Source organism: Pelophylax lessonae, assembly GCF_965119305.1.
Source record: "Pelophylax lessonae genome assembly, chromosome: 2".
Taxonomy (NCBI): Eukaryota; Metazoa; Chordata; class Amphibia; order Anura; family Ranidae; genus Pelophylax; species Pelophylax lessonae.
The window spans coordinates 613,021,700-613,045,895 of NC_138769.1; the positions used below are offsets into that span (position 1 = coordinate 613,021,700).

Genomic DNA, 24,196 nt, shown 5'->3' on the forward strand with positions numbered 1-24,196 from the left:
TAGGCGGCTCTAAATAGTAACCCAGAAGCGATGACATGACATCACTTCAAGTTTACTTGAAAACAATCATTGCCATTTTTTAAAATTTGAAAACATTCAAAAACACAGATCTTGCTTTTAGGTGCAAAGGGAGGGATTTGAGGTCTTATAGACCCTAGGTATCTCCATAAAGAGTACCTGTCACATGCCTGTTGCTGTCACAAGGATGTTTACATACAGCTGCAAGAAAAAGTATGTGAACCCTTTGGAATGATATGGATTTCTGCACGAATTGATCATAAAATGTGATCTGATCATCATCATCTAAGTCACAACAATAGACAATCACAGTCTGCTTAAACTAATAACACAAAAATAAATGTTGCCATGTTTTTATTGAACACACCATGTAAACATTCACAGTGCAGGTGGAAAAAGTATGTGAACCCTTGGATTTAATAACTGATTGAACCTCCTTTGGCCACAATAACTTCAACCAAATGTTTCCTGTAGTTGTAGATCAGACGTGCACAACGGTCAGGAGTAATTCTTGACCATTCCTCTTAACAGAACTGTTTCAGTTCAGCGATATTCTTGCTTGGATGTCTGGTGTGAATCGCTTTCTTGAGGTCATGCCACAGCATCTCAATCGGGTTGAGGTCAGGACTCTGACTGGGCCACTTCAGAAGGCGTATTTTCTTCTGTTTAAGCCATTCTGTTGTTGATTTACTTCTATGCTTTGGGTCATTGTCCTGTTGCAACACCCATCTTCTATTGAGATTCAGCTAGTAAACAGTTCTCCAGCAAAATGTCTTGATAAACTTGGGAATTCATTTTTCCTTCAATGATAGCAATCCGTCCAGGCCCTGACGCAGCAAAGCAGCCCCAAACCATGATCCCCCACCACCATGCTTCACAGTTGGGATGAGGTTTTGATGTTGGTGTGCTGTGCCTCTTTTTCGCCACACATAGTGTTGTGTATTTCTTCCAAACAACTCAACTTTGGTTTCATCTGTCCACAGAATATTTTGCCAGTACTGCTGTGGAACATCCATGTTCTCTTGTGCAAACTGTAAACGTGCAGCAATGTTTTGTTTGGACAGCAGTGGCTTCCTCTGTGGTATCCTCCCATGAAATCCATTCTTGTTTAGTGTTTTACGTATTGTAGATTCGCTAACAAGGATGTTAGCATTTGCCAGCGACTTTTGTAAGTCTTTAGCTGACACTCTAGGATTCTTCTTCACCTCATTGAGCAGTCTGCGCTGTGCTCTTGCAATCATCTTTACAGGACGGCCACTCCTAGGGAGAGTAGCAGCAGTGCTGAACTTTCTCCATTCATAGACAATTTGTCTTACCGTGGACTGATGAACAGCAAGGCTTTTGGAGATACTTTTATAATCCTTTCCAGCTTTATGCAAGTCAACAATTCTTAATCGTAGGTCTTCTGAGAGCTCTTTTGTGCGAGGCATCATTCACATCAGGCAATGCTTCTTGTCAAAAGAAAACCCAGAACTGGTGTGTTTTTTAAAGGGCAGGGCAGCTGTAACCAACACCTCCAATCTCATCTTATTGATTGGACTCCAGTTGGCTGACCTCTCACTCCAATTAGCTCTTGGAGATGTCATTAGTCCAGGGATTCACATACTTTTTCCATCTGCATGTGAATGTTTACATGGTGTGTTCAATAAAAACATGGCAACATTTCATTCTTTGTGTGTTATTAGTTTAAGCAGACTGTGATTTGTCTATTGTGACTTAGATGATGATCAGATCTCATTTTATGACCAATTTGTGCAGAAATCCATATCATTCCAAAGGGTTTACATACTTTTTCTTGCAGCTGTACCTTGTGTCAGCAATAAAAGTGATCCAAAAAAAATTGTAATAAAAAAGAAAAAAAAAAAAAGAATTAAAAAAAAAAAGTAAGTAAAAAAGTAAAGTGCCCTGTCCTCCCATGCAAAGGCGAACCGGCTCATTGTTCCCGCAAGCACGCAAACAGCGATCTTCCCACAGGTGAGGTATGACTGCGAACATCAGATTGTAGGCAGTAATTGTAGCAATAGAGCTCCTCTGTAAATCCAAAGTAGTAACCTGTAAAGGCTTTTAAAGCGTCACCTATAGATAGTAATGTTTACGTCGTTCGTCGCCATTGCACGGGCGTGCGCAATTTTAAAGTGTGACATGTTTGGTAGCTATTTACTTGGCATAACATCTTTTAAATTATACAAAAAAATGGGTTATCTATTGTGTTATTTTGCATTAAAATTAAAAGTGTATTTTTTTTCCGCAGAAAAATTGCATTTGAAAAACCATTGCACAAATTCTGTGTGAAATAAAAAAAAATTACTACACCCACCAATTTATTCTCTAGGGCCTCTGATTTTAAAAAAAAAACTAATGTTTGGGGGTTCTAAGTAATTTTCTAGCTAAAAAATACTGGTTGTTACATGTGAACAAAAAGTGCCAGAAAAGGCCCGGAATGGAGGCAGTTTAAACCTTAATTCGCACTACAATTAGAACAGTTTAGTTAAATGTTGTACAAATTCTATTTGTCTATATAGTCACAAGCCCAGAGCTTTTCAAACCACCTTTTTAGTGGTGGCTTTGTGTTGTCCTGGCAACTTGCTGACATCAGAGACCCCAAAGCTATCTGCTCTTAAAAAAAAAAAAACCTGCATTTTCTACGTAATAGAGCAGTTACAAAGTTGTTCTATCAGCAGCATTTAATATCAATGGCCTGTGGGTAATGTGCATTCTACATTTATTTTATTCTGTATGTATAAATGTAAGAACCCTGTGTTTTTTGCAAACTGAAAAAAAATCTTTACTGTGTTTTTGTGACACAGGCAACCCAGCAGTGGCCTCCGGTACAGAAAACTGTGGTTAAAGATGTGGAGGAAGAGGAGGATGCAGAAAATGGCATAGATTTGGAAAAGGCAAGAAAACGACTGACTGAAGAGGATAAATTTGACAAAGAAGCGTACAGGCAGAAAATTAAGGAAAAACATAGAGTAAGTTTCTCTATAATCTTTTTTTTCACCTTTTCTTTTTGCAGGACATGTCTGTATTGGAGTTTTGCACAGGGTGTAATGAGTAGTCCCTTTTTATAGGCGCTTTTCACAAAACACTGTCTAGCAATGGCAGATTTAAGAACATCGTACAGAATCTAGTAATCAAAGCATAAATTGGATATCCGCATACTGTAGTCGGGCAAATACATTTGATTCTGAGGATTTAACTCCTACTCCTGTCTGGAGTCAAATATTTCACATGCGGCTTCAGGCCAGTCCAAACTCCACAGTAAAATTTCAGGCGCTGGCTTGACTCCTCTCCACTGAAGCAATCAATTGTACCAGCAACTAGAATGCGGCACACAGAGATGCAAAATAATATTTGTCCTTTATTAAAATAGCTAGCAGAAACAAGTTCTGTTCTGACATGTTTTGTGTTAGGCACAGCCCATACTGTGGCTGGAGGGCTGCAGCGACTTCAGTGTGGGGGGTCCTTGAGCTTGGCAGATGCTAATTTTCCAGCATAATAAATTAACCAGAGCAAATACACTAAAGTATACTGGCCTTGTGAAGTATATAGAGAAAATGTATTACATATAATTAAATTAAAAAACACAAGCAATGACTTTGATACAAATCCATACCCATGTAAAAGGGGCAATGAAATGGGTAACGCACACCATAGGGTTGGCAACAGAGTCAAACTGACATTGCACTAGAGTGGTGTTTGACTGAACTATCTGCCACACTGTCCTTGGGACTGGAGAACTTCCGAACTATGAGTTGAATAACGGAATTTTTGTAAAATCTTACCTGTAAAATTCCTTTCTCTGAGTCCTCCGACAGTCGCCGCCTCTTCATATTCGTCACATATGGGGGTATTAGACTTTGCTCCGAAGGAGTAGCTAGGCAACAGAATATGTTAACAATAAAGCTTTAACATATCCCACCCTCAAGGGGTGGTCCCCTCAGTCAATACCCTCCTACTTCCTGCAACCATATCTCAGTTTTAGTGGAATAGCAGTAGAGTATACATTTTAAACCCCAAAAGAGGGGCGGGGGCGGCGACTGTCGGAGGACTCAGAGAAAGGAATTTTACAGGTAAGATTTTACAAAAATTCCGTTTTCTCTTACGTCCTCCGACAGTCGCCGCCTCTTCATATTCGTCACATATGGGGACGTCCCAAAGCAGTGCAAACATGAGGGGTGGGAAACGCATCCGCGCCGAAAGGCAACGCAGTCTCCACATCAAAGAAAGGAAGGAAACCAGCTGGGCAACAGCAAAAATAAGTGCTCAACAGGAGCAACAACCCAGGAAAAGACAACAAAACCAGGGGATACAAAAGATATCCCAACAGCCAGGAGTCCCCAACAAGGGACCCTAGGGAACAGCCGCACTTAGAACCTTGCGGCCAAAGGAAGCATCCGCCGATGCCTGAACATCTACTTTGTAGAATTTCGTGAAAGTGTGCACGGTCGACCAAGTCGCCGCCTTACACACCTGGGCTACAGAAGCCCCATGACGACAGGCCCAAGACGTACTCAGAGATCTAGTAGAGTGCGCCTTCACAGGCACAGGGGGAACCTTCCCTTGCAAAGCATAGGCCTGTTCAATGGTCTGCCTGATCCATTTGGCGATGGTAGAGGCCGAAGCCGCCATGCCCTTCCGAGGACCCTCTGGAAGAACAAACAAGGAGTCCGTCTTACGAAAAGACTCAGTCGATTTAAGGTAAACCCTTATCGCCCGAACAACATCCAGAGAGTGCAATCTCACCTCCTTTGGATGTTTAGGCTTTGTGCACAACGAAGGCAAGACAATATCCTCATTAAGATGGAATTCCGAAACACGTTTCGGCAGAAAAGAAGGATTAGGTCGCAAGACCACCTTATCCAAATGAACGACCAGGTACGGAGACTTGCAGGACAAAGCCGCCAGTTCCGACACTCTGCGAGCCGAAGTGATCGCCACCAAAAAGGCGACCTTTTTGGATAACATAGACAACGAGATCTCCCTGATCTGTTCAAAAGGAGCACGTTGTAACACAGAACGAGATTTAAGTCCCAAGGGGGCAAAGGATCCCTCCTAGGAGGAACCAGATGCCGCACACCCTGAATAAAAGTGCCAACCAAGGAGTTGGAAGCCACGGGACGTTGAAACAGAACGGCCAGCGCAGACACCTGACCCTTAATCGTAGCCAGCGCCAAACGCTGATCGACACCCGTCTGAAGGAAAGACAGCACACGGGAAACCGAGTACGTGCGGGGTGAAAACCCCCTGGACTCACACCAGGCAAAATAGGCCTTCCAAGTACGGTAATAAACCTTCCCCGAGGAAGACTTCCTCGCGTTGATCAAAGTATGAACGACCTCTGGAGAGAGACCCTTCTCCTTCAGGACCTCGGTCTCAACAGCCAGGCCGTCAAAGCCAGCGACTGTAAAGCAGGATGGTAAATCGGTCCCTGAGACAGTAGATCGTCTCGAAGAGGTAGACGCCAAGGGGCGTCGACCGCCAGATTCACGAGGTCTGCGTACCAGGACCGGCGAGGCCAGTCCGGTGCCACAAGAATCACCGTGTTGCGTTCCGAGAGTAACCTGCGAAGGACCTGGACAGCAACTGAATCGGTGGGAACGCGTACATCAGCCTGTACCGATGCCACGGGGCCACTAACGCGTCTGACGCGTCTGCCCGAGGGCCGCGCGTCCTTGCCACGAACCTTCCCACCTTGTTGTTGAGACGAGACGAGAACAGGTCCACATCTGGAAGACCCCACTTCGCGCACAACATCTGGAAGACAGCCGGGTGGAGAGACCATTCCCCCTGATCCAGGGTCTGGCGACTCAGATAGTCCGCCTGCCAGTTCTCCACTCCCGGAATGTGAACCGCCGTTATCGCCGGAACATGAGTCTCGGCCCAAGACAGAATGTCGGCCACTTCTCGAGCCGCTCGGGCACTCCTGGTGCCCCCTTGGTGGTTGATGTAGGCCACCGCCGTGGCATTGTCCGTCTGCACCCGAACCGGGCAGCCCTGCAGCCGGTCCGTCCAGCGATGAAGACAGAGCCTTATCGCACGCAACTCCAGAATGTTGATCGGGAGGGAAGACTCCCCCTCCGACCAGGTCCCCTGGGCGGACAGAACGCCCAGAACACCACCCCAGCCCGACAGGCTGGCATCCGTGGTGATTACCGTCCATGAGATTGGACGAAACGACTTGCCCCCGGACACCAACGGGGACTGGAGCCACCACAGAAGGTTTTCCCTGGTGCGATGACTCAACGAGATCTGAAGATCCAGAGATTGAGGTCGCCCGTCCCACCTGGACAGGATCTCCGCTTGGAGACCCCGCGTGTGAAACTGCGCGAAAGGAATCGCCTCGAAGGCCGAGACCATCAATCCCAGACATCTCATGCACGTCCGCAGAGACGAGTGTGGAACGTCCCTGAGGGACCTGACTTCCTCCTGAAGAGTCCTGAGCTTGTCTTCCGGCAGGAAGACCTTCGCCTGCACCGAGTCCAGTATCATTCCCAGATAGGGAAGACGAACCGACGGACTCAGTGTCGACTTTGGAACATTTATCGTCCAACCAAACTCCTGCAGAGTTTGCATGGTGACAGACAGGTCCTCCTCCAGACCCTGTCTGGTCGCAGACCGAACCAGAATGTCGTCCAGATACCCCAGGACAGAAATGCCCTGGGCCCTCAATAATGCCAGAACCGGTGCAAGCACCTTGGTGAAGACCCGTGGAGCCGAGGCGAGACCAAAGGGCAACGCCACGAACTGGTAGTGATCCTCCGCAATGGCAAATCGAAGGTATCTCTGATGACCCTCGAATATGGGGATGTGAAGGTACGCATCCTTCAAATCGATGGAGGCCATGAATTCCCCCGGAACCAGGGCAGCCACCACCGACCGCAGGGATTCCATGCGGAACTTGCGAACCCGCACAGAGCGGTTCAGAGCCTTCAAGTCCAGAATCGGACGAACCTTGCCCTCCTTCCTGGGCACGGTGAACAGATTGGAATAAAACCCCCGAAATCTGTCCCGATGAGGCACCGGAACCACCACTCCCTGAGCCCTCAGGTCCCGCACCGCCAGGTGCAGATCCCGCAGGCGCTCTGGAGACAATTGAAGATTTGAGGGAAAAAATCTGCTCTCCGGCCGAGAGAGAAACTCGATCTTGTAACCAGATCGAACGATTTCCAGAACCCATCTGTCCCGCACACGGGCCAACCAGGGCTGAAGAAAACCGAGCAAGCGTCCCCCCACCCCAAAACTGGGTGAGGGCGCCCCTTCAGGCCGAACTGTTATGGGCTGTAGGTCCGGATTGGCCGGACTTCTGCTTCCCAGACCAGGGCTTCTTCTTAGAGCCTTGGCCTTTGAACGGTTTGCCCTTGTAGTGCGGCCGAAGGGCACGAAAGGACCCCTGAGGGGGCCGAAAATTAGCATGCTTCTTCCCAGAAGCCCCCTTAGCCTTGGGGAAATGGGGCAAGAGAGTGCTCTTACCCCCGGTGATCCCCTTAATCAACACATCCAGGGACTCCCCAAAAAGGCGAGACCCATCATAAGGCAGATTGGCTAAGGTCTTACGTGAAGATTGGTCCACCGACCAACATTTTAACCAAACCAGGCGGCGAGACAACACCGCCACGCTGTGCACACGTGCAGCCAACGGAATCAGGTCCAGGTCCGCATCACACAGATACATGACACCCTGGTGGATCTGATCCACCATATCCAGGGTCGCCGCCGAGGCCGAATCGGCCACCAGGACGCGCCTAAGCATCTGCGTCCAACTTGCGATCGCCTGGGCCGCCATGAGAGAAGCAAACAGAGCCTTAAGCATAGAACCCGTAACAGAATAAGTATGACGGGCAAGAGACTCCAGTCTCCTATCCGTGGCATCACGGAAAACAGGGGAACCCTCTGCAGGAATCGCAGTGGCTTTGTTCAAAACCGCAATTGCATGATCCACTGGCGGAGGTACACACCACCGTTCATCAGTGGCAGGCGAGAAAGGATAACGCAGCTTGAATTTACTTGGTACCGCAAAAGGCTTGCGCAGATCGCGCCATTGATCCTTAACAGCGCGCTGAAAATCAGCATTGCAGGGAAAAACCTGCGGCGTCCTGCGTTTCCTCTGCGTCCCATAAGCCGCCAAGGCAGCGGGGGGACACACTTCGTCCTGTAAACGTAGCGTCTGCTTAATGGAAGCAATCAACTCATCCATGATTGCAAGCTCTTCAGGCGAGCCAGGGGGAGAATTATCAACCCCCTCAACTTCAGCCTCCACCTCAGACCCCACTAGATCAAGAGAGGAGCGGGACCCCGATAAGGAGGTCCCTGCCAGAACAGCCCCATCACCTTCACCCTCAGAATCAGAGGACAGAGCAACTCTGGGCCGTTTGGTAGATTGAGCAGCCACCAGCATTTGCACCTGGGCAGCAAGGCCAGCCACAATAGTGGCTAAATCCCCCCCTGGGGGGGAAGCAGCGGTCCCCTGGCTTTCCACCAATACTGTAGGAAACTTGCCCTCCTGAGAATCCATTGCCCCTGTAATGCCAGACAACCAAGGGTTAACTGCCCCCTTTTAGCAAGCGCGGCAAGCGCAGCCCACCGCACCACACTCAGGCACAATGAGACCCCCACAGGGAATATACAGACTGAATACAGGCAATGGATAGCAAGAATAGAAGGATAAAACCTGAGGAGACCCCGCTGCTGCTGCTGCCTCGATCGGTGTTCCAGGAAAGAGGAAGTGATGCTGCCAGGGCGCTCTATGTAAGCCTATGGAGGCTACAAGAAAATGGCCGCCGTGCATGTAAACCATGCGGCCGGAGCGGGCGCCGGTAAAATGGCGTCGTTTGGCGCCGAAAACGCCGCTCCACAGTGCATAAAACACACACATTACATCCCAATATAAGGATACATGTTAGATCGCCGCAGCGATCGCTGTATATGCCCAAACATGCCAGAAAAAACATGCCCCACAGCACACAGCTCCTCACACTGCCCAGCCTGACACACACAGTGTCATACAGCTCCCCCCCCCCCCCCCTTGCAGCCCACAGCATGCAGCCGAGAGATAGGGAGACAAGCAGTGTGATTAAAGGCAGGTTACACAGTCCCAGACTGAGACCCCCCCCAGACAGACAGGTCCCCACATAAATACACTTACCTCATATGGCGTGGGGAACCCGCACAGGCGAACAAGCCGCTGCACATGAGGCAGGGAGAGTCGCAATTCAAGACGCACACAATGGCGGTTAAGAAACCGCACAGCGTCCGGTGAGGTAGCCACCTCACCAATCATCCCTGCACCGAACAGGGATGGGTCGTTCACTGTGCCAGGAGCGTTACCTGGCTGAACGCTCGATGGCAGACTGGGAAGCCACTGACCCACGACCTGCGATCAGGGGGATCAGCCCGAGACCCAGTCCGCATGATCCTCTTCGTCCGAAGAACTAACTAATGCTGACAAAAATAACAGCTAAGTAAAGGTAGAGAGAAAACTCAAACAAAATATTAAAAAGAAGAAAGAGTCTGGGACAGAAAGTCCCAGCACAGAGAGAGCCAGCCACTCCTGACAAGCTAGACATTAAAACTGAGATATGGTTGCAGGAAGTAGGAGGGTATTGACTGAGGGGACCACCCCTTGAGGGTGGGATATGTTAAAGCTTTATTGTTAACATATTCTGTTGCCTAGCTACTCCTTCGGAGCAAAGTCTAATACCCCCATATGTGACGAATATGAAGAGGCGGCGACTGTCGGAGGACGTAAGAGAAAATCTGTTGTACCTTCTTGTCTCTTCTACATATATTTCATGAGACTTAGATTTGTAATAGTTATTTGACTAAGTCAGAACCAAGAGCAGCAGCCAGGCGTTGCATATAAACATGATTAATTTTCTTACATTGAGGTTAAAATAATTCTGGGTGAAGCTTCTGCCTTCAGGAGATTGGGCACTGGAAAACAAGGCTGATAGACCAGTATAACCCTTTCTATGCCCATCATGCTCCTGTTTTTTAGCTAATTTTCCAGAAGAACGGATAGAAGAAAACCTGTTTCTTTTTTACTGATTTTTATCAAGCTTTCTTTTTCTCCTACCAAGATTCTACAGTTGCTGTGGAGCCATAGGAACTCACTCTGCAGTTTTCTGTAATGACTAATCCTAGGCAAAACCACAATGGCGATAACCAGACTCAACTGTGAGGAAGAAGCTGGGCCGGCCTGTAATGTGTTTCTTGCACTGGGCTCTGTCGAGGTGTTCTCCAAGACATTCTTTGGGAAAAAACTGGTGCACTCAAGAATCTGGCACAGCTGTGCATGGTAGTCAATCAGCTTCTAACTTCAGCTTGTTCCATTAAGTCTTTCAAATAAAACATGGAAGCTGATTGGTTACTATACAGAGCTGCACCAGTCTGTGGACACCAGTTTTAGTAAATCTTCCCCTGTGTGTAATGTTGGCGTTAACCCAGTTACGAGTCCAAGGCCACAGTGCATCCTTATGGCAGAACCTTACCTTAGAGAGTATGAGGTCTTAGAGAGGGTGAAGGCTGTTTAAAAGGGAATGTCCCCTGGATCATACCTGTCTTCGGCCTATCTGCTTGGTGGGGACCAAAGGGCAGCTTAGGACCACAACTGTGGTAAATCGTGGCTTTCCCTTTGTGGAGTGAGTCTGGTGTGGTGTTCTACTATGTTTCGGTCACTCGCCTAGAGCACTAACTGTGTTACTTTTGGTTGCTAGCTGGTGGTGGGAAAGGGGTGTGGTGGTGTTTTTAAAGTTTACACTCATTATACCCCTATGGACTCTGCAGCCCTACTGCTTCTGCGGAGGCCATTTTCTAGGGCACATGCCGACTTTTCAGTTTTCCCACCATCTCCTCTGCTGTACTACCACCATCACAATCACATACTTGGACTCTCCCTGCTGCCTTACAGTGACAAGGTCACAGCCAGCGTTAACCCCCCCCCCCATTCTCTAGCTGTAACTTGTGAAATCCCAGTGTGGGATATCCCTCACATACCTAGTATGGAGGACCATAAGCTCAAGGGCAGCAGTCTTTGCAGGCCTTGACCGCTTACCATCTGCCAACAGTTCCCAGGCGGCTTGCAGTGTTTTATCCAGAGGGGAACGCTCTAATTTTGTGACATGTTAGCTGACTCAGAAAGCTGGATCGTAAGTGGGCACCTATGCTCTCTCCTCCAGAGCCTATGTTTGATTTTTCTGTGGCTGAAGCTACTACTGCACAGACCGCTGAGGATGAAGAAAAATGTACCCTATCCCTGTTAAATTAATTGGTACTCAAGGAGTTTGTTTGACCTACTTCATAGGCTTAAAGTGGTCGTAACGCCCAAACATTTTTTACCTTAATGTATTCCTTACAGTGACAAATAGGTGGAACGGTCTGTACATGGATATTCTAATAAAATGAAACAAGGGTGTGATTTTGATTCTACCATAGGATTACAGCAATCTGCATACAGTAATTAAACAAGAACTGCAGCCGCAACATAGTTTTGGACAATGTGGGGAAAAAAAGTTTTGTGTGGCATTTGCCAGTGGACACTGTTGACGGTACACACAAAAGCCTCATACACATGGACACTTTCCTCCTTACAGTGTAAACATGCTGGTATATTTTGGTGCCCAGTATCCTTTGCCTATAGACCTAAATGGGTGTAGGTGGCTGTACGCAAACAAGGCTGTAAGGAGGAACAGATAGTATCGTTACTCTAATACAGTGCCTTGAAAATGTATTCATACCCCTTGAAATGTTGTACATTTTGTCACGTCACAACCAAAAACGTAAATTTATTCTCTCTTTCGTTCATTGACGGAAACAGCTCCTGAGAATCTTGACCAGTGGGTTATACTGCCCCCTAGGCAGTAGGACACTAGGCAGAAACAAAGACTTAACTACGCCTATGGGCAGTCCCAGGAGGTATACTCCCCCTCTCTGCTTTATGTACTCAGTTTTTTTCTCTGCCTAGTCATGAGTAAGGACCTAGTTCCTTGCTGTGATCTCTGGTCCTGGCAATTTTTTCTTTTTAGATAGCTTTTTTCTCAAGGTTTTTTCCTGTGAGATCTACAATCAACTGCCGGACTGGGCGACGGGCTTTATAATCTAGATCCAGTGGTCACCCCAGTCTGGCCAGCAAGCGCGCAGAGACCACAACTCCACGACAGGTCGGCCGCGACATAGCCCCCCTGGACTTAACTTGCTGGCCAGCAAGTTAAACGTCTTGCGAGGTCGCATATGACCGGGTCTTAACCTGCTTCTCAGCATTCCTCCTGGCCGACAACCCCCCATTTCGATGACAAGGAGGTTCTGTCTGGAACAGTGGCAGTCTGGTTCCCGGTATGGTGAGTAACGGTTTCCCCGTGAAGGGTTTTGGGGTGGATACAGGATTGTCAGACCCCCAGGTTCCCCTCCTTCCCGTTAGGCCCCCCTGTGCTCTGATGGTCCCTGTGGGTCATTTAGCCCCCCTATCCATTCGGGTTTGGCGTTTCGCCTTTGCTTTACCATTGTTCTGGTGTCGCAAACTCTGACCGAGTGGGCTACACTTTTACGCCATGACCTGTAGAGTGATCCGCTCCCCCCGTCTTTGCTAAGCTGGCGGACCAGTTAGTCCAGGGGCAGCAGTTTATCTGTGATGCCTCATTGGATGCGACTCCCCTGATTTCAGGACTGTCTGTTTTGGCAGTGGTCCTTAGCAGCGCATTTTGTGGCTTAAGTGTTGGTCTGTGGACCAGACCTCTAAAAAGGTCTTAACTGCTCTACCTTTTCAGGAAGATCGCCTGCTTGAAGCTACCCTGGATGACATCATTAAGACTCTCACAGGGGGAAGAGTACTTTTCTTCTGCAGGCTAGTAAGGGTAAGGAACCTCATCGTAAATGTGGCCCATCCTTCTCGGCTCACAAGAAGTTTTTTCGTTCCTCAGGATCAGCTTACAAGTGTTCAAAGCCTTTCAAGGCCTCTTCTGTCTTGGTACGCCGACCTGTTGCGGTTGGTCGTAGACGTCCCTTTGAGACTACCTCTCAGGGAAGATCTGTTGTCCCAATGGCCAATCTTCCATCCTGCTTTACAGTCGCTGGCTTTAACGGCTTGGCTGTTGAAAGACAGTTGCTGAAGGATAGTGATTTGCCTGGGTTGGTGATCCCGACACTGCTGAAAGCTAGGAAGTCTACCTCCTAGGAACATCTACCATCATACATGAAAATCGTACATTTCGTGATAGGAGTCGCTTGGTATTCACCCTCGATCTTTCTCGGTGGCTCGGGTCTCAACCTTCCTTTAAGGGGGGGTTGAGCCGAAATTGGCTTTGAGTACCATCAAGAGCCAGGTGTCGGCCTTGTTCGTCTTCTTTCAATGACCCCTGGCCATGCATTCCTGGCGCCTACCTTTATTCAGGGTGTTCGACATTTTTCTCCACCAGTGCGGTCTCTTCTACAGCCTTGGGGTCTTAACTTGGTGCTCTCAGTCCTCCAGAAGCCTCACTTTGAAAATATTCAGGAGATTCCCCTGCTTACGCTGCCCCAAAAGGTGGCCTTTTTGGTGGCGATCAGAAGTGGCCTCAGAAGTGACGGCGTTATCCTGTCGCACACCTTACTTGGAGAGCCATAAAGATAAGGTGGCTCTTTGCCCCTGCCTGTCGTTCCTTCCTAAAGTAGTCTTTGATTTCCATTTGAATGAAGACATTGTGTTGCCTTCCCTGTGTCTCAGGCCTAAACATCCTAAGAAAATTGTGTTGCATGCCCTGGATGTGGTCCGTGCGATTTGGGGTATACCTGACAGCTACAGAGTGTTTTAGGAAGTCAGATTCACTATTTGTGCTCACGGATGGGCTCATAAAGGACAATCTGCTTCTTCTGCAACCATTTTGAGATGGATCCGACAGATGAGGCCTATTCAAACAAGGGTCAGGTTCCTCCTTTCCCTATGAAGACACACTCTACTTGGGCGCTCATTGCTTCTTGGGCCTTCCATCATCAGGCGTCGGTGACACATGTGTGCAGGCGTCAACCTGGTGTCATCAGTGCACTCTTTCACAAAATTGTTAAAGTGGATGTGTTGGCATCTGCGGATGCTTCTTTTCACCGCAAGATTTTGCAGGCTGCTGTTTAGAGGGTCTGTTCCCTCTTTGAGGGTGTTATGTTTCAGGGGGGCTCCAGTTGTTTTTTTTTTTTTTTTTTGAGCTCCGGTTACCTGGTTGGCTACAGTTAGCCTTGGGATTTTTTTTTTTTGCCTGTTCCCACTCCTCATGCTTTGACACTGCTTTGGGACGTCCCATTGGTCAACATTCTCAGAAGCTTTGACTGTCAGTGAACAAAAAATAAAATGGGATTTTTGACTTAACGTAAAATCCATTTCTCTGATGTTCATTGACTGACACAGCACCCGCCCCTCTATGGAGTTGTAATACTTTTGACACTGCTTGTAACAAAACAGAGTACATTGTCAGTAAGTAATAGCAGAGAGGGGGAATATACGGTAAGTCATAAATCCCATTTTATTGGGATTTTATGTGATTGACCAACACAAAGTGGCACACAATTGTGAAGTGGAAGGAAAATGATAAATGGTTTTCCAATTTTTTTACACATAAATGTTTAAAAAGTGTGGCGTGCATTTATATTCAGCCCCCCTGTGAGTCAATACTTTGTAGAACCACCTTTCGCCGCAATTAAAGCTGCAAGTCTTTTTAGTAGTCTCTACCAGCTTTGCACATCTAGAGAAATTGTTGTCCATTTTTTGCAAAATAGCTCAAGGTCTGTCAGATTGGATGGAGAGCATCTGTGAACAACAATTTTTTAGGTCCCGCCACAAACTCTCAATTGGATTTGGGTCTGGACTTTGACTGGGCCATTCTAACACAGGAATATGCTTTGATCTAAACCATTCTATTGTAGCTCTGGCTGTATGTTTAGGGTCGTTGTCCTGCTGGAAAGTGAACCTTCGCCCCATTCTCAAGTCTTTCGCAGACTCTTACAGGTTTTCTTCTAAGATTGCTCTGTATTTGGCTCCATCCATCTCTCCATCAACTCTGACCAGCTTCCCTGTCGAAGAAATAGCAGCCACCACCATGTTTTACAGTGGCGAGGATGTGTTCAGGGTGATGTGCAGTGTTAGTTTTCCGCCACACACAACGTTTTGCTTAAAGGCCAAAAAGTTCAATTTTAGTGTAATTTGACCAGAGCACCGTCTTCCACATGTTTGCTGTGTCCCCCACATGGCTTCTCGCAAACTGCAAATTTGACTTCTTATGGCTTTTCTTTCAACAATGGTTTTCTTCTTGCCACTCTTCCATAAATGCCAGATTTGTGGAATGCACAACTAATAGTTGTCCTGTGAACAGATTCTCCCACCTGACCCGTGGCTCTCTGCAGCGCCTCCAGAGATACCATGGGCCTCTTGGCTGGTTCTCTGGATAATGCTCCCCTTTAGGTTTGCAGCTCTATACTCTTTCCATTTTCGGATGATGAATTGAACAATGCTGTGTGAGATGTTCAAAGCTTGGGATTTTTTTTTTTTTTTTTTTTTTTTTAACCTAACCCTGCTTTAAACTTTTCCACATCCTTATTCCTGACCTGTCTGGTGTGTTCCTTGGCCTTCATGATGCTGTTTGTTTACTAAGGTTCTCTAACAAACCTTTGAGGGCTTCAAAGAACAGCTGTATTTATACTGAGATTAAATTACACACAGGTGGAATCTATTTTACCAATTGGGTGACTTTTGAAGGCAATTAGTTCCACTAGATTTTAGTTAGGGGTATTCGAGTAAAGGGGCTGAATACAAATGTGCACCACAGTTTTCAGATATTTGTTTGTAAAAAAAATTTGAAAACCCTTTATCATTTTCCTTCCACTTCACAAGTTAAATTGAAACCTGTTATGGTGACAACCACGGATGCTAACTTTATAAAATGCTAGATGCTTACCGTGTATACTCGAGTATAAGCTTATAAGAGATTTTCAGCACATTTTTTTGTGCTGAAAATGTCCCCATCGGCTTATACTCGAGTCAAGAAAGAAAAAAAAAGTCCCTGGCCGCTCCGGCGTGCTTAAGCTTTAAAAATGGTGCTGCCCGGCGCATACATGTCACCGCGCATGCGCCGCCACCGCTCGGGACAGGCCGGGAATAGCTGAACGTATACGAGCGGTGGCGGCGCGCGCGCAATGACGTGTTGGTGCCGGGCGGCGCCATTTTTAAAATGAAGGCGCTTCTGGAACAGGTGAGTGAAACAGCTGCACTACCTGCCATTATGCAGGGCTGCGGGCATACTACAAGGAATGCAGTGCTGTGGGCATGGTCCCACCTGTACCATGCCCACAGCACTGCATCTCCTGTAGTATGCCCACAACCCCGCATCCTCTTGTACCATGCCAGTCACCCTGCATTCTCCTGTACCATGCCAGTCACCCTGCATTCTCCTGTACCATGCCAGTCACCCTGCATTCTCCTGTACCATGCCAGTCACCCTGCATTCTCCTGTACCATGCCAGCCACCCTGCATTCTCCTGTACCATGCCTGCCACCCTGCATTCTCCTGTACCATGCCTGCCACCCTGCATTCTCCTGTACCATGCCAGCCGCCCTGCATTCTCCTGTACCATGCCCGCCGCCCTGCATTCTCACACTAGGCTTATACTCGAGTCAATCATTTTCCCCATCTTTTTGTGGTAAAAGTAGGGGCCTCGGCTTATACTCGGGTCGGCTTATACTCGAGTATATACGGTAATTATCATGTTGACTTCACTGCTTTGTGAGGCAGTGTGCTCGAACAAGCCTGCGGATCAAGCGTTCTGATCTCACTTCATCATAGTCAAACTTCTATACTTTTCAAGTCACTAAGACAACCAGATAAATAGCATTTTCGAAGGAGGTCGGCATTGGCAGCCTACAGAAGTCTCTCCTGATCGATTTCCTTTAATGACATTTCCAGATAGTAGTAGTATATAAAGAATAAGCATTCCCTCCTAACGGAATGTCAACCCATGCAGAAAAATCCACAACGCAGTCTATGAGCTTCTCTCCTCTTGGGTGATCGGCCCGATCGGAGTTTTGTTGTGGTGCAGTGTCTGTGAACTGGAAATGTATTCATCTTTTGGGCAGAAATACCCAGCGTGTTGCATTTTAGTGGCATTCCATAGTTCTGCAAGTTTTTGCTTAAGCTGCGGGTTATTTTAATGAATACATAATTAATGTATTCATTTAATCTGTTTAATAAGTACAGCTGCTCACTGATGGGAAAATGTTGAATCTTTGGAAGAGCATAACAAACCAAGCACAAATGAAAACATTAATTTATTGTGCCCTGAATCCCGACTTTTACAAAGTTGAAGATCATTGTGGCTCACTTGCAGGATATTGTTGTTCTTAATCTGGTGTTAAATAATGTCTTGTCTCTTTCTGTTTGTCTTTATTGCCTATATCCAACATTCCCCTTTGTGTAAGGATTTAAAGCATGACACCAGCAGCAGTTTAAAATAGAACTTTATTTAAAACACATTTAGCTCTGGATAGAGTAAAGTTAGAATGGAAGTAAACTTCCATCACTAACTTTTACCTATAGGTAAGCCTATAATAAGGCTTACCTATAGATATTGTAAATCTCTCCTAGACAGGCACCGTTTAGGAGATATTTGCTGTACATGCGGCCAGTGACATCACTGGCCCATGCGCTCTGAAGGAATGGCCACCCGTGCAGATCTGTGTGCCGTAAAAAAGGCTGATCCCGCACACATGAGCGGTAGTAACGTCATTGCGGCTCCGGACAATCGCAGAGCTGGAGTCTGTGAACTCGAAAGCAAGATAGGTGAAGATGGGAGCACCTGCAGCTCTGACATCTTGGTGCTGGAAGAGCTTAATTTAATAGTAAGTTAAACATAATGTGCTAGTATGCGATGCATACAAGCACATTATGACATTACCTTGCAGGGTAAGGAAAAAAAAAAAGATGTCCAGCGGTTTAAGTTCACAATTTGCTTAAAATTAACTTTGCAGTCAAGGTGTCTCAGTAGGTAAATAGAAGTGAATGCTGCCATGAATGTGGAATATCTTGTTGGATGTTCAATCTCCTGGAAATCAATAAAATGAGATTAAACATTTTAAAAAACAAGGCTCACACACATATGTAATCTAAATCACATGCCTGAACAGGAGGAGAGGAGAAAATAGCCCAAGATTTATTGCCAAGGTATGCAAGATATACTGAATGGGTGAACTTCTTGAAATTTGAGGGGCTGACCTCTCTTTATAATGAGTATTCAGAAGCTATAGCATTGATAAGAATGAATCAATTCATTAACCACTTGCCGACCGCCGCAAGTAGATATACTGCGGCGGTCAGCCCCTCACAGGCAAAGTGACGTATATATACGTCACTAGCCTGTGAGGCTCTGGGGAGCGAGCGCGCGGTCACGGACCCCCCCCCCCCGCGCGCGTGTGACCGGCGGACCCGATGTCCGCCGGTCACTCTGCGATCGTCGGGGGAGAGGGAGAAAGGCAGGCAGCTTGTGTAAACAAGCTGCCTGTCATTCTCCCCTGTGTAGAAACACTGATCATACGGTTCTACTATGTAGGACCGTTGATCAGTGTTCCTACAGCTCAAGCCACAGCCAATCACAGTTGGAATCACGCCCCTAGGGACACACACAGCCCCTCCCTCTCAAATAAAGTTAACCCCTTCACTGCCAGTGTAATTTTACAGTAACAGTGCATATATATAGCACTGATTACTGTAGAAATGTCACTGGTAACCCCAAAAGTGTCAAAAATGTCAGTCAAGGGTCCGATCTGTCCGCCCCAATGTCGCAGTACCGCAAAAAAAATCGCAGATCGCCGCCATTACGCGTTAAAAAAAAAAAACAACAAAAATGACAAAACCTTTCCCTTTGTTAGTAAATGCGATAACTTTTGCGCAAAACAATCAAAATACGCTTTTTGCGATTTTTTTTTTTTTTTTTTTAACAAACATGTAGCATAAAACAAATACGCCGAAAATGTTAAAAAATTTTGATTTTCACTTTTTTTTTTGGGGGAATTTCATATAAAAAAATGTGAAAAATATTGTTATTTTTGCAAAATTGACTCTATTTTTTTGTTTATAGCGCGTGATCAAAAAATCGCACAGGTGATCAAATACCACCAAAAGAAAGCTCTGTTTGTGGGAAAAAAAGGACGTCAAATTCGTTTAGGTACAGCGTCGCAATTGTCCGTTAAATTCACGCAGTGCCGAATCGCAAAATACCCCCTCGTCTTTGAGCAGCCAAATCCTCCGGGGCTTAAGTGGTTAAACGAAAACAAGTCAATGGAAAATGTTTGCCTAATACAGCATGCATTTAGCAGTTTATACTGCTCAATAATATTTTTTGCTGTTCTATAATACTGAACACTGGAACAGTTGCTACTCCTCTTGATAGCCTTATTTGACATGACTAGAGTTGGCGCTTCACTTTCACACCATAACAGATGTTCAAAATGTCATTGTCAGTTTGTATATGTAACCAACATTACTTCACCTATATTTCTGGTAACTTGTGTGCTAAAGATAGGATCAAATCATAAACAGTTACTTTTTAATTGGGTAACATTTGTAATGATTTTTTTGTAAGCTTTAATTAGTTCTCTAATTAAAGCTATTTTTTCATCACATGAACACCTTAAATGGGTTTATATTTAGCTCTTTTGTACAGGAGGTGTTGCATGTTCCAGGGTATTTTGAAGCAGGATGCAGTGAAGCTTCGCTACTAATGAGGGTGAAGTGTGATTTCAGCTTAATCTGTTGTGTTTTAATTATTTATTTGATCTATTATTTCACCCTGTGTCAGCAAGTAGAGTATACGCTTGAAAAATATTTCACTGGATTGCCATGTTGCCAGATCTTTTTGATAGAAACACCGCAGCAACCTTTTTTTTTTTTTCTTTAAACAGAAAAAAATAAGCATGTCCTAAAAGCAGTGCATGCATACAAAAAGTAAAAATACTAGAATCCACATTCTCTGGATTTGTGGATCCGGCTGAGCCGGGTGACCAGGGAGTCTTGATCTGGAATCCTTCCTCCCCTTTTTACTGGACAATGGTCACCGCGGATGCAAACCTGTCCAAGGAGGGTGGAGTCCTCGGCAGATTCTCTGTTTTGGGAGTATGGTCCCTGGAGGATCCAGGTTACCGATTACTGTCCTGGAGCTGAGAGTGATCCGGCTTTGCCTAATTCACAGGATTGGGCACCTGCAGCTGTCCGGTGCACGTTCAATCGACTACGCCTCGACCGTGGCTTATGTCATTCACCAAGGGTGTCCTTGCGGCCTTGGAAGTGACCATTCTTCATTGGGCAGTGCACCTTGTTCCAGCTCTCTCTGCTGTTCCCTTTCCAGGTGTGGAAAAATTGGCAGGCGGCTTGCCTCAGTCGACAGGCCTTGGATGCAGGGGAATGGTCCCTTCATCTGGAGGTGTTCCAGCAGTTGTGCCTTTGTTGGGGGGCACTCCAGACGTGGACCTGTTGGCGTCCCATATACAGGATGGTGCAGAGGTTGTGGCCCACTCCCGGGACCTTCTGGTGGGTGCAATGGTGGCGACATGGGTTCTGTCATAGGCAAGAACATTCGCTAGGTTCAACATGAATGATGCTGAGACGTTTGGCTTTGTCACCTGCACAAGGCTGACGCTGGCATGGTTGTGTGAGCGTGCTCATGGATGGGCCAAGGTCAGTATCAGCTGCTGTCTGCCTTTCCTCCTCAAGCTGCTGCCAAGAATCCTTTCGCAGGATCAAGGCGGAATGGTTTTTGGTCATTCTTGTGGCTCTGGACTGGCCTCGCCAAGCTTAATACGCTGACCTGGTCAGGCTAGCCGCTGACGCTCTTTGGAGACTTCCTCTCAGGGAGGATTTATTGTCTCCAGGGCCAATCTCCCATCCGGCTTTACGGTCGTTGGCTTGCCGGCTTAGCTGTTGAAAGCCAGGTGTTGAAGGACAGAGGATTGTCTGCTTCATGATTCCCGCCATTCTTAAAGCGTGGGAAGCGTCTTCTGGGATGATTTTCTTTCATCATACGAGAAAGTCGTATACTACGTGGTGTGAGTCTCTTTGGGCTCCCCCTCGCTCTTACTCGGTGGCCCGGATCTTGGCTTCCTTCAACGGGGAGTTGATCAAAAGTTGGCCTTGAGTACTGTCAAGGGTCAGGTTTTAGTTTTGGCAGTTTTCTTCCAGAGGCCGTTGGCCGCTTGCTCCCTGGTGCATAACTTCTTCCAGGGGGTACGTCACTTGGTTCTTCCGGTGCAACCTCCGTCACCAACTGGGGACCTTGATTTGGTGCAGTTGGTTCTTCAAGACCCTCCGTTTGCGAGTATCGAGGATATCCCCTGCCTACCTTATTACAGAAGGTGGCCTTCTTGGTTGCTGTCTCTTTGTGCGCAGGGTGTCGGCACTGGCAACTTGTCCTGTCGTTCTCCCTATATGTTGGTTCATGGGGCCAAGTGGTACTTCGTCCGGATCCGTCCTTTCCTCCGAAGGTGGTTTCTAGTGTTCACTTGCACAAGGACATTGTATTGACATCTTGTGTCCTAAGCCCCCACATCCTAAGGAATGTGCGTTGCATACTCTGGGTAGAGTTTGGGCACTCAAGGTGTACTTGGCAACTACTGAGTCTTTTGTAAGTCAGGTTTGCTCTCTGTACTCACGGATGGCCCAAGAACAGGGCTGCCTGCGTCTGCTGCGACTATTTCCAGATAGATCATACAGTCGGTGGTGCAGGCTTATTCAATTATGGGTCAGGTCCGACCTTTCCCTGTTTCGGCGCATTCTACTTGGTGCCTGGTGCTTCCTGGGCTTTTCGCCATGCAGGCATCTGCTTCAGGTTGCAAGACTGCTCCCTGGTCGTCGGTTCACACCTTTACCAAATTTTGTGTGGTGGATGTGCTGGCATCTGCACATGCCTCTTTTTGGCTGCAAAGTTTTTGCTGGCTGCTGTCTGGAGGGCTTTTGGCCTTCCTTGAGGGTGTTTAAGGCTTGTTTCAGGTGGGCCTCATCTTTTGTTCTGATGAGTACTATGTTGCCTGGTCGGCTATGTTTAGCCTTGGGGACTTGTTCTTTTCTGCTGTTCCCAACCCTCATTTTATGGCACTGCTTTGGGACGTCCCTACTGATATGGATTTGAGAATTGCGTCCATTAATGAACGATAGAGAAAACTGGATTTTTGACTTACCGTAAAATCCTTTTCTCCTAAGTTCATTGACGGATGCAGTACCCGCCCCTCTATTTTGAGTTTGGTTTGGTGTTACTTTCTGCTTTGATACAAAACTGACATCCTATGCAGGAAGAGAGAGGGTGTACCCTCCGGGGCTGCCCATAGCCGTAGCCAGAACTTTTTTTCTGCCTAGTGTCCTACTCCTGTAGGGGGCAGTATAACCCTACTGATAGGGATCGGAGAACTGAGTCCGTCAATTAACTTAAGAGAAAAGGATTTTACGTAAGTCAAAAATCCAGTTTTACTCACTGAACTGCAACTCCATTTATAACATTTGTATCGTGTTTTTTTTCTGAATTTTTGGTTGATATTCTGTCTCTATCATTTAAAATACACCTATGATAAAAATGATAGACCCTTAATTTCTTCGTAAGTGGGCAAACTTACAAAATCTGCAGGGGATCAAGTGGCATTTATCACAAACACACTGGCTTGTTAAACTGATATGCCTTCCAAGGCACTTTGACAGAAGAAGTTGGCAGGCTCTGACTCCTAAAGTAAAGGACAGCCTATAAAAAAATTACAATTTAAAAATTAAAAAAGATACTTCTGAATCAAGTCTAAAAAAGGGAGTGTTGTAAAAGCTGTAAGCCTCATGAGCTCCTGTTCTTAAAACAATATATCTGTTTTTTTTTTTTTTTGTACACGTTCCTTTCAAACACGTCACTTCTGTACACTAGAGGCAGTAGCTGCACACGCTTTGCTTCTTCATATAAATGGTAATTGCCTTAGAAAGCAGCCAGTACATTAAATCTACACGAGTCATGTGCCATTCTCTGACTGCTGTGATGTTACATGTAACTTGCTGACGCTTGGGGACCATGTTAAGATGCTTAGCAACCATCTGTAGCTGTGGCGAGTTGTGTATCCCCCTCCCCCCCCCCCCCCCATCACTCTTGCTAGAGATTATAAACTAACTATAGATTGTTTTATGAAAGGTCTGATGAAATATGGATTCCTCGTTAACAAGAAAAAATAATATACTTGTTACATTTGTTTTCACGTTTTTTTTTTATAATTGTTGGCTTATGGTGCTTACTGCTGTGATATAAATAAGGCAATGCCTTCTTTTATTGCATGCTGTTAAGTATAATGGCTTGCTCCAGTTTATAGTTGTAAATTACATAATTGCATAGTGGGGCTATATGTAGGTAACAATATTTTATAAGAATCATGGGTGATTAGGGTTTTAATTTGTGTCCTAATGCAAACGTGCTATGTCTAAACTGGGCAAAGCAACAGCCGTACTTTAATTCTACCCTCACCAGCAGTACATTACTTTCCTTGGCTCCACCTACCTGTTCAGGTAGGCAAAGTTCTGTGTAAGCTTACATTTGCCCTATTCCGAGCTTACCCAGGGAGTGGTGTCACATTTACTATGTCACAGCGCTGGGCCAAACACCAAGCAACAGTTCTATCACATGAGATGAAAGGAGTAAACTAAATGCTCCTCCTGGAAGTAGTTCAAATTTTCTCCTCTTCCATTGGACAAATGGAGCGACAGAGTAGTTGGGGGAGTGGATTAGGGGGTTTTTCTGCTTAAACAAGTTTCCATTGCTTCTATGTGAATAACCAATAGAAGCATGTTTTGTGTTAATTTTATGGGACTAATACAGTTTGTGGTCCTAGACCTAGCAGATGTCGTAGGAAGATCAACAGCACTCAAAAATGATCTTTAAGAATGCTCTTAGACTTGCATTGGACAAAAGATGTCAGGTGTCACAATCACTGTGCTTTGCTGCTGTGCAGAAACAGAGTTGCATATGTAATTAGCTGAATATGAATGATGACTTCTACTGAAAGGGCACAGCAGTGTTTTAGTAGCATCTTTCAGTCAACTCTTTAGATAACTCTGAACAAAATCTGCCAGTTCTGTCTCCAGGTCATTTTGCAGATACTAGCAGCTGTTGAAGAGAGTTGGTGGGAGAAAGAGAGACACGAGGTGCAGGACAGCTGGAGAAA

At 46.3% G+C, this 24,196-nt stretch overlaps 1 protein-coding gene across 1 annotated transcript in view; it reads left to right on the forward strand.

The window, feature by feature from the left end:
- DDX10 (DEAD-box helicase 10) overlaps positions 1-24,196 on the forward strand; it is a 498,989-nt gene that overhangs the window by 271,398 nt on the left and 203,395 nt on the right. The window contains exon 15 of the mRNA XM_082244266.1: positions 2,826-2,990. Within this exon, the coding sequence (XP_082100392.1) occupies positions 2,826-2,990 (165 nt within the window). The remainder of the gene's footprint in view (positions 1-2,825; positions 2,991-24,196) is intronic.